The sequence below is a fragment of the Nicotiana tabacum genome, chromosome 11 (assembly GCF_000715075.1).
Source record: "Nicotiana tabacum cultivar K326 chromosome 11, ASM71507v2, whole genome shotgun sequence".
NCBI classification, from domain to species: Eukaryota; Viridiplantae; Streptophyta; class Magnoliopsida; order Solanales; family Solanaceae; genus Nicotiana; species Nicotiana tabacum.
In genome coordinates, this window is record NC_134090.1 from 169,253,487 (window position 1) to 169,271,159 (window position 17,673).

Sequence of the window (17,673 nt, forward strand, 5' to 3'; positions counted from 1 at the left end):
TAATCAGGCAACTAATAATCTACAACTTTCATATAATCACAAAATCAAATTAAATAGCAATGAAAAAAATACATTTAAAGGGATACTAAAGCAAGCTTGTGAGAGAATTTATAATTGAAAGAAGACTTTTCCATGACATATTAACTCTAGAGAATAACTTAGATTAGAAGTAAAAAAAAAGGTAGTCCGGTGCATAAGGCATCTCGCATAATTTAAGTGAATGATTTATATAAATAAAATTTTAATATTTTAAAGTTCTAAGTATTAGAAATTTTAGTCCATAATAAAAAAAAAGTTTTATTAATTTTAAACATCTAAAAATTATAAATATAACTAAATAAAGTATTTTTTATATAATAGTTAACATTAATTTGGAGGGACTTCGGATTTTCTTTTTTGCTTATAAAAATCAAGTTTAAAATGAAAAAAAAAACGTTAGTTTTAATTTTTTTATTGTAGGTATTTTATTAAATAATCTAGAATTGAAAATATAATAAGCACATTATCTCTTATTAATAAAAGAAATGGAAAACCAAACGTGATAAAAGTAAGTCCTATAAATTAGGATTCATACCTATTTTAAACAAGGAAGTATTTAATATACAAAATATAATTAATTTGAAGCCCTAAACTGAAGGCAAATAACTTAAATTATTATTTTATCCAATATATAATATATTTTGAAAGGGTAAAAAAGACGAACGATATTTCGCTAAGGGAATATAGTATATAGATGATTTTCGGTATTTTCAAGAATATTTTTATTTTAGACTGTATGAAAACATTGTTGAAAACTTTAGCATTATAGTTGTCAAGTCTTTGAAACTTTTATCATACACATGTTTATTTTTCCTATCTTTCTATGTTCTTTTATCTTCTTAATATAAAGACGCCAAGCGCTTAGGGGATAAATCATTGAAATTTGAGACAGAACAAGAAAAAATTTGTGAGGGATAATTCCTCATAATTTCATGAATTTGAGTGTCATTAAAAATTGGCGATACAAGAATAAAATTGTTATAAATCGATGAATTTAATGGCAAATTTATTACAAATTTGTGACAGATCTGCCCATAATAAATATTCCGTCACCATTCTTTCTTTTTTTTAATTATAGTGAGGGTTATCTATGAGTTTTATGAAGAGGAGCCTTTGCGTAACTGATAAAGTTGTTGTCATGTGACCATGTCACGTGTTTGAGCCGTAGAAATAGCCCCTTACAGAAATGTAGGATAAGATTGCGTACAATAAACCTTTTGTGGTCCGGCCCTTTCCCGGACCCCGCGCATAACACGAGCTTAGTGCACCGGCTGCCCTTTATCTGTGAGCTTTATGGTATCCCTTTTCCAGATTTCAACAAATCAAAAAAGGTCCAAAGACACTTCCTTTTACCTTGTGCCATCTCTAATCATTTACATATTATATTTTTCATATTGATACTAGCTAAGATTCTTCATAGCTAGTATCAATATTGATTCTTCATATTATATTAGAGAGTAAACCCTCTAATTAATTCCAAATACCCCAAGAGAATAACCTCACAAGATCACTCCAAAGAAAGGGTTCATACAAGTGTTTCCCAACACTTAACTCTCATACAAAACACTTTTAATAAAAGGAAGAAAGGAAGAAGCAAGAAATGAATACTCAAGTCTTGTTGGTGTGTTTGAAATGAACTAATAGTCTTCCCTTTTATAGGCAAAAAAGTTTTGGCCTCTTAGGTGTAAAAGAAGAGATAGAACTTGCACAAATGATGTCCACCACATAATGCAATATTTTTGGGTCCCAAAGAATATTGCCAACAAAGTCTACTTTGTAAGCATGCTTATGTGAGATGGAATCCATTAGCCAAAATATTGGCCATAATTACAAATCTCCACCTTGGCCTAGTTTTGGCTAATATAGTAAATTTGCTCCACCTTCTCCGCAAAAGTCCCAATGGGCAAAATCGTTCTTCATAAATGTCAATCAAGTTCACGCAAAGCTTGAACTTGGACACTGGAAGAGGTTTCGTGAACATTGTCAGCAGGATTGTCTCTAGTGTTGATCTTCTGAACAGAGATTTTTCCATCAGCAATAGTTTCCCAGATAAAATGGTACTTGATATCAATATGCTTCGTCCTCTCATTATATATTTGGTCTTTAGTCAAGTGAATGGCACTTTGACTATCACAAAAAATGATAATACCACCTTGGTATAAACTGAGTTCAGCAAAGAACCATAAGGCTTATTTGATAGCCTCAGTCACTACCATATGTTCTGCTTCGGTAGTAGATAAAGCTACTACATGTTGTAATGTAGCTTTCTAACTGATAGAGCAACCACTAATGCAAAATACGTAGCCTGTTAGTGATCTTTTTTTGTCAAGATCACCTGCATAATCTGAGTCTACAAAGCCAACCAAAGTATTAGTACTTCTCCCAAACTCCAAACATGTGTTTGAAGTATCTCGCAAGTATCTGAGAATCCATTTCACAGCTTGTCAATGTGCTTACCAGGGCAAGCCATATATCGGCTTACCACGCTCACTGCTTGTGAAATTTCCGGACGTGTATAAACCATTGCATACATAATATTGTCGACTGTACTAGAATAAAGTACTTGTTCCATATACCTCTATTCTTCATCTGACTGCGGTAACTGAGCAACTGATAACTTAAAATAAGCAGCAAGAGGGGTACTTACTGGTTTAATATCTTTCATGCCAAACCTCTCCAAGACTTTCTCCAAGTACTTCTTCTAAGTCAGGAATAGCCTGTTGGCTCCTCGATCTTTTTTGATCTCCATGCCAAGGATTTTCTTAGCTGCTCCCAAATCTTTCATCTCAAATTCACTTTTCAACTGTCTTTTCAAATTGTGAATTTCTGTCAAATCCTTAGCAGCAATGAGCATATCATCAACATATAATAATAGGTACACAGATGAACCATCATTTAACTTCCGAAAGTAAACACAGCTATCATACATGCTGCTTGAATAACCATGACCCAAGATAAAGGAATCAAACCTTTTATACCATTGTCTTGGAGACTGCTTTAATCCGTACAAGGATTTCTTTAACAAGCAAATGTGATCTTCTTTTCCTTCAGTTTCAAATCCTTCGGGTTGATGCATGTATATTTGTTCCTCAAGTTCGCCATGTAAGAAAGCTGTGTTAATATCAAGCTGTTCTAATTCCAAATCATGCATGGCAACTAAGGCAAGCAAAACACGAATAGAGCTATGTTTAACATGTGAGAAAATATTATTAAAATCAACTCTTTGTACCTAACTATAGCCCTTTGCAACTAATCGTGCCTTATACCTCGCATTTTCAACCCCTGGAATGCCTTCTTTTTTCTTGAAAACCCATTTGCAACCAACAATTCTTTTTCTGATGGCGGCTTCACAAGAGACCAAGTATCATTCTTGTGGAGAGACTCAATTTCTTCATTTATTGCTATCAGCCACTTGGTTGAATCAGCACCAGAAACTGCTTCTGAATATTTTGATGGTCCTCCAATTTCTTCAGTTTCCTGTGCAACTGAAAAAGCAAATGCACCATAATCTCCAAACCTTAATGGTTGTTTATTTTCTCATCTTGGTTTATGTTTGGCTATAGAATACTCCTCTTCTTCCGGTTCAACTTCAGAAATTTCAGCTTCTGGCTCAACTTCAGGAGTTTCAACTGTATTTTGTTCCAAAGTTGATGAACTTGGCTCAGAAGGATTGCCAATCTCAACTTCCACCTGCTTTTCTGTACTCTTCCCTTTATCTGTATTACAAGAACTAGAAGACTCTTTTCTAGAATGTAACATAAAGGATTCATCAAAGGTTACATCTCTGCTAATTATGAATTTTAGTGCTATGGGATCAGGATACCATAGTCGGTATCCTTTCACCCCAGATGCATACCCAAAGAAAATGCACTTTTTAGCCCTTGGCTCTAATTTTTCATCATTTACATGCATGTATGCAGGGCAACCAAATATCTTTAAATCAGAATAATTAACAGGAGTACCTAACCACATTTCCTCTGGAGTCTTAAAGTTCAAGGGTGTAGAAGGAGCACGGTTGACAATATAACAAGCTGTAGAGATAGCTTCTACCCAAAAGGCATTTGTCAACCCAGCATTTGAAATCATGCAACGAGCCCTTTCCAAAAGAGTTCTATTCATCCTTTCTGCCACACCATTTTGCTGAGGTGTCATTCTCACAGTACGGTGTCGAGCAATTCCTTCATTCTTGTAGAATTCGTTGAATTCATCATTACAAAATTCCAATCCATTATCTATTCTAAGCCGCTTAACCTATTTTCCTATTTGCTTCTCAATCAAAACTTTCCATTGTTTGAAAGTTAAGAAAACATCACTTTTATTTTTCAGGAAATAAACCCAAACTTTCCTTGAATAATCATCAATGAAAGTTAACATATACCTGCACCACCTTTTGACGGGGTACGTGAAGGACCCCAAAGATCTGAATGAATGTAATCTAAAGTACCTTTTGTTTTATGAATTGCTGGAGAAGTGAAGGTGACTCTTTTCTGCTTCCCGAACACACAATGTTTACAGAACTCCATATTTCCGGTACTTTGGCCACACAATAGACCTCTTTTGCTGAGGATGGAAAGACCATTTTCACTCATATGCCCTACTAGCATATGCCACAATTTGGTGATGTCAGAATCTGATTTATCTGATGTTGAAACTGCAGCAGCACCTGTAACAGTAGATCCCAATAGAGTATACAACGTACCAGATCTGCGTGCTTTTATGTTCACAAGAGCACTATGACAAACTTTTAAAACTCCACTTTCACCTGTGTACTAGCACCCAAGAGATTCTAGAGTGCCCAAAGAGATAAGATTTTTCTTCAAGTCGGGAACATGTCTAACGTCGGTCAGAGTTCTCACCACACCATCATGCATTTTGATTCGGACTGTACCTTTACCAATAACATTGCCGGCAGCATAGTTGCCCATCAAGACAACTTCACCTTTAATAGATTCATATGTGGTAAACAAAACCCGATTGGGACACATATGATAAGAACAACTCAAATCTAAAATCCACTCATTGTTAGATTTAAAACTATTATTAGTTGCTAAAAAAATAGTTCCATCAGTCTCATGAGCAACTACACTTGCTTCGGCAGTGTCAGTATTCTTATGCTCATTTTTCTTTTCTATATGTTTTTCTTTGTTTTTAAATTTAAAGTATTTGGAAATAATGTGACCTTTCTTATGGCAGTATTTGCATATGACATTTCTGTATCTGAATTTTGACCTTGATTTAGGTCTTTCACTACTTGAATCTTTTTTATTGGATCTACCTCTTACAAACAAGTTTTCCCCTTGGTTCCCACTAGTTTCCCCAGTAATATCTCTATCTATTTGTTCTTTTGATGTCAAAATAGATTTGATATCTTTATAAGAGATATTATCCTTTCCATAAAGCATAGTATCTCTTATATGCTTAAATGACTGGGGTAAGGAAACAAGCAATAATACGGCTTGATCCTCATCTTTAATTTCAGCATCTATTTTACTTAAATCCATAAGAAGAGAATCAAAAGTATCAAGATGTGTAAGTATAGAGGTACCTTCAGCCATACGAAAAGTGTAGAGTTTTTGCTTTAGGTAAAGCCTGTTTTCTACCGTCATTTTCATATACAGGGTTTTTTGTTTTTCCCATATGCCTTTGGCTGAGCTTTCTGCTGCAACTTCACGCAAAACCTCATTTGAGAGATTTAAAATAATACCTGTTTTTGTCTTTTTGTCTATGACGGCAAACTCCTCGTCCGTCATTTTTTCCGGCTTCTTCTCATTTCCTTGTAGTGCCAAATTTAAGCCATCCTGAATTAGGATAGCTTCCATCTTTAATTGCCACATTTCGAAGTTTGCACTTCGGTCAAATTTCTCAACATAAGTCTTTGTTAGAGTCATTTTGGCTATTTATACTAACCCGGTTAGATCCGGCTCTGATACCAATTTGTTAGGATCGGGAACTCGGGTAGTGCGGAATTTAGCCAAACAATGGTGTAGTGACAATAACAAAGACAATGGAAATTGATAACAGCGGCAATTAAAGCATATAAAAAAGACACAAATTTAACATGATTCAGTCAAAGTGACCTACGGCCACAAGCGGAGAGGAGTAATTTCACTATACCAACAAGAGTACAAAAGAGAGTACAAAATTAGAGTAAACCCTCTAATTAATTTCAAATACCCCAAGAATAACCTCACAAGATCACTCCAAAGAAAGGGTTCACACAAGTGCTTCCCAACACTTAACTCTCATACAAAACACTCTTAATAAAAGGAAAAAAGGAAGAAACAAGAAATGAATACTCAAGTCTTGTTGGTGTGTCTGAAATGAACGAATAGTCTTCCCTTTTATAGGGAAAAAGTCTTGGCCTCTTAGGTGTAAAAGAAGAGATACAATTTGTACAAATGATGTCCACCACATAATGCAATATTTTTGGGTCCCAAAGAATATTGCCAACAAAGTCTACTTTGCAAGCATGCTTATGTAAGATGGAATCCATTAGCCAAAATATTGACCATAATTACATTATATTTTGACTATATCTCATTAATAAAATAGATCATGTGGTTTTACTGATAAAATTAAACTATGACAATTTTATAATTGGGATGAAAAGGCTTTTATTCTTGAAATTAGAGAAGCGCTCGAAAAAACATGTCTAGATTTTCTTCTTTTTTCCAGATTGCTGTTCAAGTTTATAGCGTACGTAAAATGTGCCTATTAACTGTACTTTTGTCAACTCCGATTTACTAATGAGAAATTAATTGTTGTATGCCACTTGTTGTCTACTTTGCGAGCTTTCAACACTGTCTTGTTATATTATGTAACTTTCGAGGGGACAAGTGAATCATCGCTTTTGAACGCAGTTGTCAACTCAAACATAATGTAGGAGTTGCATGCACTTTATCTTTATTGCATTTGTTTTAGAATATAATCCCTTGGTTCCGTTTTATGTGGTAAATTCAATTTTAAACTTTTCAATTTATCTGTAATGCATAATTTTATAACCACAAAATATTATGTATATTTTAAATTCCAAGTTTTAAAAGTTTTTCTTTTTTTCTTTCTTATGTTTCGTGCTCTGTCAAACACTTTGGCTCATCCCCTCCTCTCTTTCCTACTAATACTCACTCCTATATAAATAGTTTAATTATGCACAATCATTCCTACATCCCAACGTCAGCTTTACCAGAAACAATTCCATTTTACTTCTTACAATAGTCTGCAAACAATAGGACTATACTACTCCATTAAACTATCAGACTTCATTTCGTTTTGTTTTCTTCGTTAAAAAATGGACTGTCCGAACTGCCATACATCGTTATTACAACTCCCACATGGTGCTCAATGCATGCGCTGTGCCGCCCGCCGTGCAGTCACTCGCATCGGCGGCCGGCTACAGCTACTTGCCTACAAAAATCACCACATTGCTCAGACCTTTTCTTCCTATGGCCGCCGTACACCTTCTAGTAATCAACTACCTTCGCCTTTTGGTCGAAAGAGAGCTTTGATTATTGGTATTACGTATAAGAAAACCAAGAATGAGCTCAAGGGCTGTCTCAATGATGCTAAATGTATGAAGTATTTGCTTGTCAATCGGTTCAAGTTTCCTCAAGATTCTGTTCTCATGCTCACTGGTCAAACATTCTTTCTCTCCTTATTACTTTGTCGTTATCGAGTTTAACTTTTATGCATAAACTGTTAGAAAAAAGTAGTCTTTCAGGCCTAGCTGGTGCGTTAGGTATAACTCTAAAACCTATCGTAGTCTGTATAAACACCACTATGGGTTTTGGGGAAAAAAAGTTTCTGAGAGAGAACGACTAGGGTTTATTTTCAACGACCAGTGACTCGAGTTGTGGTTATATCAGCTTTCGCAAAGGAGAAATACCTTAAGTCTCCAAACTAGTGTTACTTCTCGAACAATATAAAAGAATTTTTATATGACGTCCATACTAAGTAGGATTACTAACCTCAAGAATAAGACAAGTTACCGGAGTATAACACAGATTAAAATATACATTGATAGTATTAAAATTATTTGTACTGGTCAGTATATATAAGTTAAATCCTTACTTTTTCTGTATGGTCGGGTTGTTTTCTGCTGGAATATGTTCCTGAGTATAAGTTAAAATCTTTCCTCACCTAGTTTCAAAACAAAGAGATCTATCTCCTTGAATGAGAAGTTTGATCTTGAGAAAAATTAAGAGCAAATTCAACGGAAGTTAGTATTATTAGTCTGAGATATGATGTTTTGAAGTGATTAATATCATATCTTATTTCATGCTTGCTGATAGCAAATAAAGAGTTTTAAGTTCTATGTGTTAGACTACATAAAAATATTTGCACAATCAAGTTTTAAGCGGTGAGTATATATAACTTACCTTTCCCAAATCCCATTTGTAGGATTATACAGAATTTATTTTTATTGTTGTATTCTAAATGTCTTTTAGCGCTTTAGCTTTACTTACACTTAATGGATTCTTTGGCGCACAATTGACTTTTTTTTTAATTTTTTTTAAAAATTTGGACCATTTCTAGATTTGTGCGTGTCATCCTTACGCAGTGAACATACTAATCTTCTCTGTATCGTTCCAATTTTATCGAATGTCCCGAAGGAACAGTGCACAATTCCACTTGAACTAGGCATCTGATTCAAAGAGTGTATGATCTGTGTATTCTATTTAATTTCATTACATTTGTACCATTACCACTCTCCAAAATACTTTTCCCTAAAAGTCAATTTAAGATGCCTTTGTAGCTTTCTTCAATCACAACTTTCATAAAGAAAGTAAACCACTTCAAAATGTGCAAAGCTACTTTAGAATTTCATTACTTTGTTCTTCATCAAAGCCTTTATGTGAATTAGTAGGATTAAGTAATATGCACGACAGTATAAAGAACTTTTATATCCTTAATGTAATTTAATACTGTTATTGCAGATTATTTATCATTTAATATAGAGAAATATTTATAAAATAAAATTACTTATAATTACGTTTTAAGTGACCTGATTATGTATAAAAAATTTATACTATTAGTGCATAGAGTTTAAACTCTTGTTAGTGCAAACCATTTTTTTCATTGTTAGTTCGTCGAATTTTATTACATTTTCTATTTGGAGGTCTAGAAGGGGAGCCTTAGTGTAACTAGTAAAGTTGCTGTCATGTGACCAGTAAGTCACGGGTTCGAGCCGTGAAAACAACCTCTTGCAGAAATACAGGGTAAGATTGCATACAATAGATTATTGTGGTCTGGCACTTACTCGGACCCCGCGCATAGCGGAAGCTTAGTGCACCATGCTGCCCTTTTTGCCCTATATGGAGGTCTAATTTCAAATTTCCATTTTACAGAAGAAGAAAGAGATCCCTACAAGATTCCAACTAAACATAATATAAGAACAGCAATGTACTGGCTTATGCAAGGAGTTCAAGCAGGAGATTCTCTGGTGTTCCATTTTTCTGGTCATGGTTTACAGCAAAGGAATTACAATGGCGACGAAGTTGATGGTTATGACGAAACACTTTGCCCTTTGGATTTTAAAACACAGGGAACTATTATTGATGACGAACTAAATGCAACACTCGTCAAGCCTCTTCCTCCTGGAGCAAAGCTTCATGCCATAATAGATGCTTGCCACAGTGGTACTATGCTTGATTTGCCGTTCCTTTGTAGGATGGACAGGTCTGCAACACTACATTTTTGTTTCTTGCTACTCCTAATACTTTTGTTTAGTAGGGGAGCCTTGGTGTAACTGTTAAAATGGTTGTCATGTGACTAGGAGGTCACGGGTTCAAGCAGTAGAAATAGCCTCTTGCAAAAACGCAGGGTAAGACTGCGTACAGTAGACCCTAGTAGTCCGGCCCTTAGTCGGACACCGCGCATAGCGGGAGCTTAGTGCACCGGGCTACCGTTTTACTTTTGTTTAGTAGGATAGTAGCTAATAATAGAATAGAGAAGAGTTAAATTCACGTTAAAATAGCACGGGCTAGCCAGCTTTCGGATTAGTAATTGAAAAATAGCCCACGTTTACGAAGTCATTGAAAAATAGCCACTGTTTAGCTGAAACTCGGAAAGTTCCTGCATAATATGCTAGATTATGGAGCTCCTACATATAAACTTTCAGCATATTATGTAGGAACTCCAGCACACGAAAAGTTACAGCATAATATGTGGGATTATAGAGCTCCTCCATATAAACTTCCATCATATTATGATAAAATTCCAACACATTATAAAATTTTAGCATATTATATTGGAAGCTCATATGTAATTCCGGATTTTTAGGAGTGTTTTTATTCAGATTTTATCTTTACATGAAAAATGATTAAATTATGATTATTTTTGAAATTCTGACTATTTTTCAATTACGAGTCATGGCTATTTCTGATTTTATCCCATCAAATACACGGACGATCTTTCAACTTTTAATTTGTTGTACCGATGTCATAAAACTAATTTTTGTAGTAACAAAAAGCAACTTAAATATGCCTATAAATCACATAAATAGATAATGCTAGAAAATGTTAAATTCAGTCGCATAAACACAAGTAGGTTACCACTTCAGTAATTCATGTTACAATATCCACGTGACACCGCTTAAAATATTACAAAATTCATTTTCGACCCACTTAAGAAACAAAACATGAAGGGCCACATGTGAAAGAGATCATGTATTAGGTTTAGGCTAGAAAATGAGACTTTCTATTTTTTAAGTGGTGTCACGTGAATACTATGTAAGGTAAGTTACCTACGTAGTTATACTAACATGACAATTTTATATATGTGACAGCCTACTTGCTTTTTCCTAGACCGGATTTAGCATTTTTGAGATTTTTTTTATTTTCTGTGATTTCTAGTTCAAAAGTTAGTTCTATGACGTTAGTACAATAAATTGAAAATTAGATGACCATACGCGAACTACGCCTGCTAAGGCTACAATGTAAAGGATTTCACTCTCCTAGTTAAATGGTTGTATCTCTTTTGGTATATTTCTCTTTTGTTGTTTGATTTATTGTCGTTCAAGATATGCTTTGTTACCTTCCGCATGACACCTGATTATTTCAGTCCCAACATATTTCACTCTCCCTTCAGTTAACTGAAATAAGATAGTTTTATGGATACAGTACTGGACGATATGTGTGGGAAGATCATCGTCCTCCTTCAGGAGTATGGAAAGGAACAAATGGAGGAGAAGTCATATCTTTCAGTGGTTGCGATGATCATCAAAATTCTTCAGATACAGATGTAAAATCTTTTTAACATCCTTAACTTTTGATTTTGTTTGAATTCAATAGTTTGAATCAACCTAAGCAAGCTAATAGAATGACTTATTAATTGATGACAGAGTTTGTCCAAGGTTACTTCAACTGGTGCAATGACTTTTTCTTTCATTCAAGCAATTGAAAGTGGACAAGGAACAACATATGGGAGTATTCTGAATGCAATTAGATCTTCCATTCACAATTCTACTAGTGATTTAGGAGGCAAAATTGTCTCATCTCTTCTCACAATGCTAATTAATGGAGGAAGCGTCGGCATTGGGATGAGACAGGTAACTTTAATTTAGCTTATTGTAATGCATTTTGTTGGAACTGAATTGTCCTTCAAATGTAAAGGGATGAAGATTAAATTGATCAATTACCAGAAAATAAAGTAAAAATAGCACGGCCTAGCCAGTTTTCGGACTGGTCATTGAAAAATAGTCAGCGTTTGCAAAGTCATTGGAAAATAGTCACTATTTTGCTGCAACACAAAGTTCCAGCATAATATACTGGAGATTGGTGCACCTGTGTATGAATTTTCAGCATATTATGTTAGATCTCCAACACGCGAAAAGTTCCAGCATAATATATTGGAGATTGGAGCACATGTGTATGAACTTCCAGCATATTATGCTAGACCGATATATTATGCTGGAACTGGAGTTCCAGTATATTATGCTGGAGTATTTTCCGGATTTTGAACAATATTTTCGTTCAGATTTATCTTTAAATGAAAAATGACTAAATTTCGATTACTTTTGAAATTGTGTCTATTTTTGAATGAGCACTTGTAAATCTGGTTATTTTTGAATTTCTCCCGAAAATAAATACTTTTACCTGTTGGTTGCAGGAGCCTCAGTTGACTGCTACTGAGCCATTTGACGTGTACACCAAGCCTTTCTTGTTATAACAGCTCACGTAACATTCGCACCTCTGGTTTTCATGTACTTTGGGTGCACAGATTCTGACTGGAGTATAAATTAGTACTCCATCTCTTTGCTTTTTCAGTTTTTTTAACCTCTGTATTGCTAAATTTCCTTACCTTCTTACCTTCCTTTTTCTTTCGTAAAAGGAAAATGATTCTGTAAAGTTAGAGGACAACACTGTTTCTGTTTCTTTAGCAGCTGGAAATCGCAGAGATAATGTAATAGCAAAATCAAGTTGACGTTTATGAACTGCATAATTTTGATGCTTTACTTCTCAGCAACAGGAGACTGACTAAATTTGGTGATAGATATAATAGAGCAAGAAAAGGAAAATTGGTAAATAACAGCCTCTTTACCTTCAAGTTCACATTGGACATCGGCATCGTACTACTACTTTTCGATGTAATCCATGTGTCTTGTTTTTCAAACAAAATTTGCTTGACATTACATCAAGCCAAGCTAAAATGTGTTTCATTTTCCAAGCCGCATCAACGGTATACTGTTAAAGAAGTTTGTTCAAGACAATGATTCAAGTAATGATAGGATCTAAAACAGATAGCAAAGGGTTACGTAAAGCCCTGTAACAGCAACAGACAGTGAGAAATGACCAACACAAAGAATACACCCCAAGCTGAAAATGAGGTAGCACGATACTACAGCACAATTCCTTTTGAACAATCTATTTCTCATTACTGCAGTTTAGCATACAGCTGACATTGCAGCAAACAAGATATGTAAAGAAAGCTTAACGCAACATTTATTCAAAGTAACGACTTAAAATAGGATACTTGAACAAGATAATATATGTCGGAAATCAGCTCATGCAAAAGGCTGAAGAAGTCAGTTAAGCAGACACAAAGGAAAAAAGAAAGTTGAACTAGGACAAAGATTGAATCACTGCTTGTTTAACCAGTGAGAGCAGCATTAAGGGCACTGTGTACATCAACTCCAATCTGGGCTTCAGCTTTTTCTACGTCAGTTGAGGCAGTGCCTAGTTTCTGTGTAAACTCAGTGAGGCCTTTTTGAACCAAATTGGCATCTATGCGGTCAAGTGGCACAGCTTCAACAGCAATTATATCTGCAAAAGAATTTGCATGAACAAATGCAAACCCACCGCTGACAAAGTACTTGGTCACATCGTTGCCTTCATGAACTGATAAGACACCAGGCTTCAGCTCAGCAATAGTCGCTACATGTCCAGGTAAAACACCCATCTGTCCTGTAGTTGCAGGGATTATAACCATGTCAACCTGCATATAATGCAAAAGGGAGGATGATCAAAGTTTGCATCAGATTTTCCAGAGCCAATCATGCATATTCCTCGAGAGCATACTATTACACCTCACACAAGTCTTTGTGCATCATTTGACAACTGTTGAAACATTGAATGAGAAACAAAATGTTTCTCTGTTTTATTAATGTTCAGTATACAATGCTAAACTTAATGCAACTACAGTCAGAACCTGGAATATATCAACAATTTGTGGAGCACCCTTGAAAGTTAGCCCAAATTTTAACAAGGATGACGTCTGGCAAAGGCAGCGAGACTCCATGCTGATCAGATTCTTGTGGAATTTAATACAACTGAACAGTTATATTGCTGTTGTGTGTTGTCATCCAGAAGATTCACTGATATCTCTTCACTTCAAGTTTCAAATAATTGTACCACCAGTAGATTAATTATTTTGTTGCATTATTCCCTTGTAGCATAAACTAATCAATTAAAACAGACAAATAAATGTTCCTTAGGAAGGCCACCCTTGCGAGAAAAGTATTAACTTCTTAGTAAAACAAAATTTAAATTATACAAAATGACGAACAAACTATTAGTTGCTTTTTCCAAAAAATGCTAACTAATTCATTCCTCAAACGGAGATTTCACAAGGATTTTTCGGATGAAATTACTATTAAGCAAGAATAAGATAAAAAGGTTCACTTTAGTAACATTCATGAAGCTAAAATTGGATCCACTTTACTACCATAAAAGACTTCCTCTGATCCAATTGATCCCTTAAAGAACAATTTATCCACTAGCTACACCTGTTGTCCCCACGTGACCTGCTTTACATTGTAGAATGTCTACGTGTGTGACTGTCACACTTAAAAGCTTAAACTGTTGGAGCACTTTTATTTACTTAATTTTATCTTCAACACACTTTCACGTGCAGGTCTGATTCTTTTTCATGAACCAAGCACATGATCATATTCTTTTACGGCAACGACACTTGAACCCAGAACCTCTAACGTGATATTGAGGTATGTGACCACCTCATTTAAAAATTCACACTTATTAGAGATCTACGTCATTTCATGAGTTTGATATGTGACCACCTCACCTAAAAACTTAACTATGTATCCATATTTGTTCTTGATGACATTTCTCTTTCAGGCCTCTTTTTCACAACTCAATCTCAATACCACTTCATTAATAAACCCTTAGATCTTTGATTTCCAATCCTCCATCTTTCTTACTCTTGGATAGTTTGCTCCATTTGAACAGGTGAAAGGACTTCCTTCCGTTATTACCTTGCCACAAAAAATCTCTTCTCACTTCATCAATTATTTTCTCAATCTAGGCTGACAAAGGAAACAAGAATTCACATAAATTGGTAGAGAATCCAGCACACGCTTAATCACAAATCTGCCCCAAAGGAATTGCACAGACTGTTACAGCTTGCAACCCTCTTTTCACACCTTTCTAACACTCCCTGCAATATCTCTTCAGCTTTGTGTCTAGCACCAAAAGGAAAACGCAATAGTAGGCAAAGTCCCTGTCGGACAGCCCAGAATTCTACCCAAACTAGCACTAACACTGTTTGCCACCTCATTGGAAGGGAACAAGTTTTCCCTCCAATTAATATGAAGACCAGAGTTTGCTTCAAATACCACTAGAATGAACTTCAAATGTCTTAATTGACTTCTAGATCATAACAAAGGATGAGGATATCATTTCATACAACAAGTGAGAGACTTCCATATTACATTGATTGCTGTTTAGTTACACTAAATCCCTGTAACCATCCATTTATGTTGGCCACTTTCAACATACTGCTGAAATTTCAATTACTAAAACGAAAAGGGAGGAGGAGGTGGGATCTTCCTGTCTCAAGCATCTTAAAATCGAAAAGAATCCTTCAGGAACTCCATTTATCATTACGGAGCACTTAACAGTGCTCACACAAAATTTATCCAGCTAATCTATTTACCATCAAATCCCATTTCCTTTAGCATATTGGTAAGAGAACTCCATTTAGGATCACAGAGCACTTAACAGTGATCACAAAAAAATTTATCCAGCTAATCTATTTGCTATCAAATCCCTCCTTAAGCATATTGGTGAGGAAACTCGAATTAATGTGATCTGAGACCTTCTCAATGTCTAACTTACACTGGACTCCCAATAAGTTCCCTTCTTGCCTTGTGTTTAGGCACTCATTGGTTATTAGTGCAACATCCAGGATGTTCCTTTCCCATATAAAAGCCATATGTGCATCATCAACCAGCTTATGCACCACCTTTTTGAGTCTCTGACAGTATCTTTGAGATAATCTTGTAGATGCTTCCAATCAAATTTAACGCCTAAAATATCTTTAAACTCCACAGCTTCAATCTTTTTGGGAATTAAGACCAGAAACGGATCCAAGATTTAAACTTTATGGGTTCGAATTCGGAATTCTACCCCTGCCCATTAGATTCACTGGGTTCGGGAATCTATTATTTGTACTTATTTAGCCAATTTATTTACACATATACATCGTCAGAGCCACAGCTACTGCGTTAGGATGAAACTATAACATTAACAATGCATCTGCCCTTGATTAAGGCTATGAAGGTGGCACTGAACCTCTTTCGGAACCTCTCTTGCTTTAACATCAACAATGGAAGTTGAAACTCATGTAAATTTAAGCATGCAAAATAACACTCTCGTGTGTAACTTCATGAACATCAAATCATTTGAATTCAGATGGAGTCTAATACTCCCTATCTTCTTCTTCTTCTTCTTTTTTTTTTTTGATAAGGTGTCTAATACTCCCTCTCTTCTATTTTATACTACACTATCACTGTTGGAAAGCCGAACATTTTTTGTTCTTTGACTACCTGCTACCTTCCACCAGCTACGCACAGGTATTAGGTAACTCTGCCCACCATGTCTTAGGCAAATGGGAAAGAAATCACCTAGTATTCTTTTGCCTCCATTGAGATTTGAACCTGAAACCTCATCGTTCTCCTCCTACTTCATTTACCACTACGCAATCAGAAATATCACCATGAAATAACTTTCAAATCAGTAAATTCTATCAATCAAAATCTGAATTCCAATCGAAAATTAGATGCTGTATCATCAATCGTTAGGGATTACTAGTATCGTACAACCCCGAAAAAAATCGAAATTCAACATATCATAAATGAGGAAATTCAAAAAGGAAGATCTAAGTATCCATATTATTACCTCTTTACCAGAGAGTTCAGAAGAGTAAGGAAGGACAAAGTTGACAGTGAGCTTAGACGGAATTGACGACGGTGTAGCGGGCCTAGCAGCCATGAATGCGGATGGAGTTTTCGGTGGTTCCACATTTGGAACTACTTTCCTCCAAGCTTCAATGAAGTTGGAATCTGCAACAGACTCCGCCGGTAGATCGGTTGAAAATGGGCGGCGCCACTTCATCGTGGTGGTGACTCTGGTCAGGAATCGAGAACCGTGTCGGAACATTGTTACGGCGATAACGGGGCGGAGATCGGCGGCGATTTTGCAGAATGTGATCGGAGCTTTGGAAATGCAACGAGGGTTTGGTGGAATGACTGACTTGCTGGATCCTATCCAAGGCCCAAATGTAAAGGAATTTTCTAGTAAAATAAAAAATTGATATGGTGTTTAAAATGTTAATTGCACTTAAATATAAATGTTTAGTAATAATGAAAAAAAATTAGAGTAATGTAGTGAAACTTTCACTTAATAGAGAAAATATTATGTCAAAATTTAAAAGTTGAATAGATTAATGAATTTAATTTCTTGAAAGTTATAAAGTGGTATAAAACTATAATTGAGTTAATATTACAAAATGAGAGAAACTGTCATATAAATCAAAAGAGAAAGAATAATATTGTTAGTTGTTTATATGACCTCCGTCATAAAATAAAAGTAATTTAGTAAAATAGAAATAAGCAAAAAATATAAAAAGAAGAAGCTTTTTCCTTATTCTGGTGTGTTTCCCCTTGCAATTTACACGGCTTTTTATAGGCATAAAATGTGAAGACGTAAATTGTAAAATAGTGCATGAGATAGACATAAAGTAGGAGAATTCATCCATAAACTATTCACATACATGGGCATCCATATCTACAAACTATCCATAATACTCCCCCTTGATGTCATGTAAAATAATATGCCTCATTAAGAACTTACTAGGAAACACCCATTAGGACGTACATAGTTATTTATAATATGCATTGCT

At 35.2% G+C, this 17,673-nt stretch overlaps 2 protein-coding genes and 1 non-coding gene across 3 annotated transcripts; 1 reads left to right on the forward strand and 2 right to left on the reverse strand.

The window, feature by feature from the left end:
• Window positions 1-7,164: 7,164 nt before the first annotated feature.
• On the forward strand, window positions 7,165-12,492 carry LOC107767603 (metacaspase-1-like). Its single transcript, XM_075225711.1, has 5 exons — window positions 7,165-7,670; window positions 9,384-9,714; window positions 11,157-11,277; window positions 11,378-11,584; window positions 12,145-12,492. The coding sequence occupies exons 1-5, from the start codon at window positions 7,328-7,330 to the stop codon at window positions 12,202-12,204; spliced, it is 1,062 nt and encodes a 353-aa protein (XP_075081812.1). The 5' UTR covers window positions 7,165-7,327; the 3' UTR covers window positions 12,205-12,492.
• LOC142166757 (U6 spliceosomal RNA) lies at window positions 8,551-8,652 on the reverse strand. Its single transcript, XR_012697134.1, has one exon. It is a non-coding gene; the product is annotated as a U6 spliceosomal RNA (small nuclear RNA).
• Window positions 12,493-12,888: 396 nt separating the features above from the next.
• Window positions 12,889-17,062, reverse strand: LOC107767598 (ATP synthase subunit delta', mitochondrial-like). The gene is made up of 2 exons (XM_016586651.2): window positions 16,671-17,062; window positions 12,889-13,470 (listed from the first exon to the last, which is right to left on the reverse strand). The coding sequence occupies exons 1-2, from the start codon at window positions 16,929-16,931 to the stop codon at window positions 13,126-13,128; spliced, it is 606 nt and encodes a 201-aa protein (XP_016442137.1). The 5' UTR covers window positions 16,932-17,062; the 3' UTR covers window positions 12,889-13,125.
• Between the last annotated feature and the right edge of the window lie 611 nt (window positions 17,063-17,673).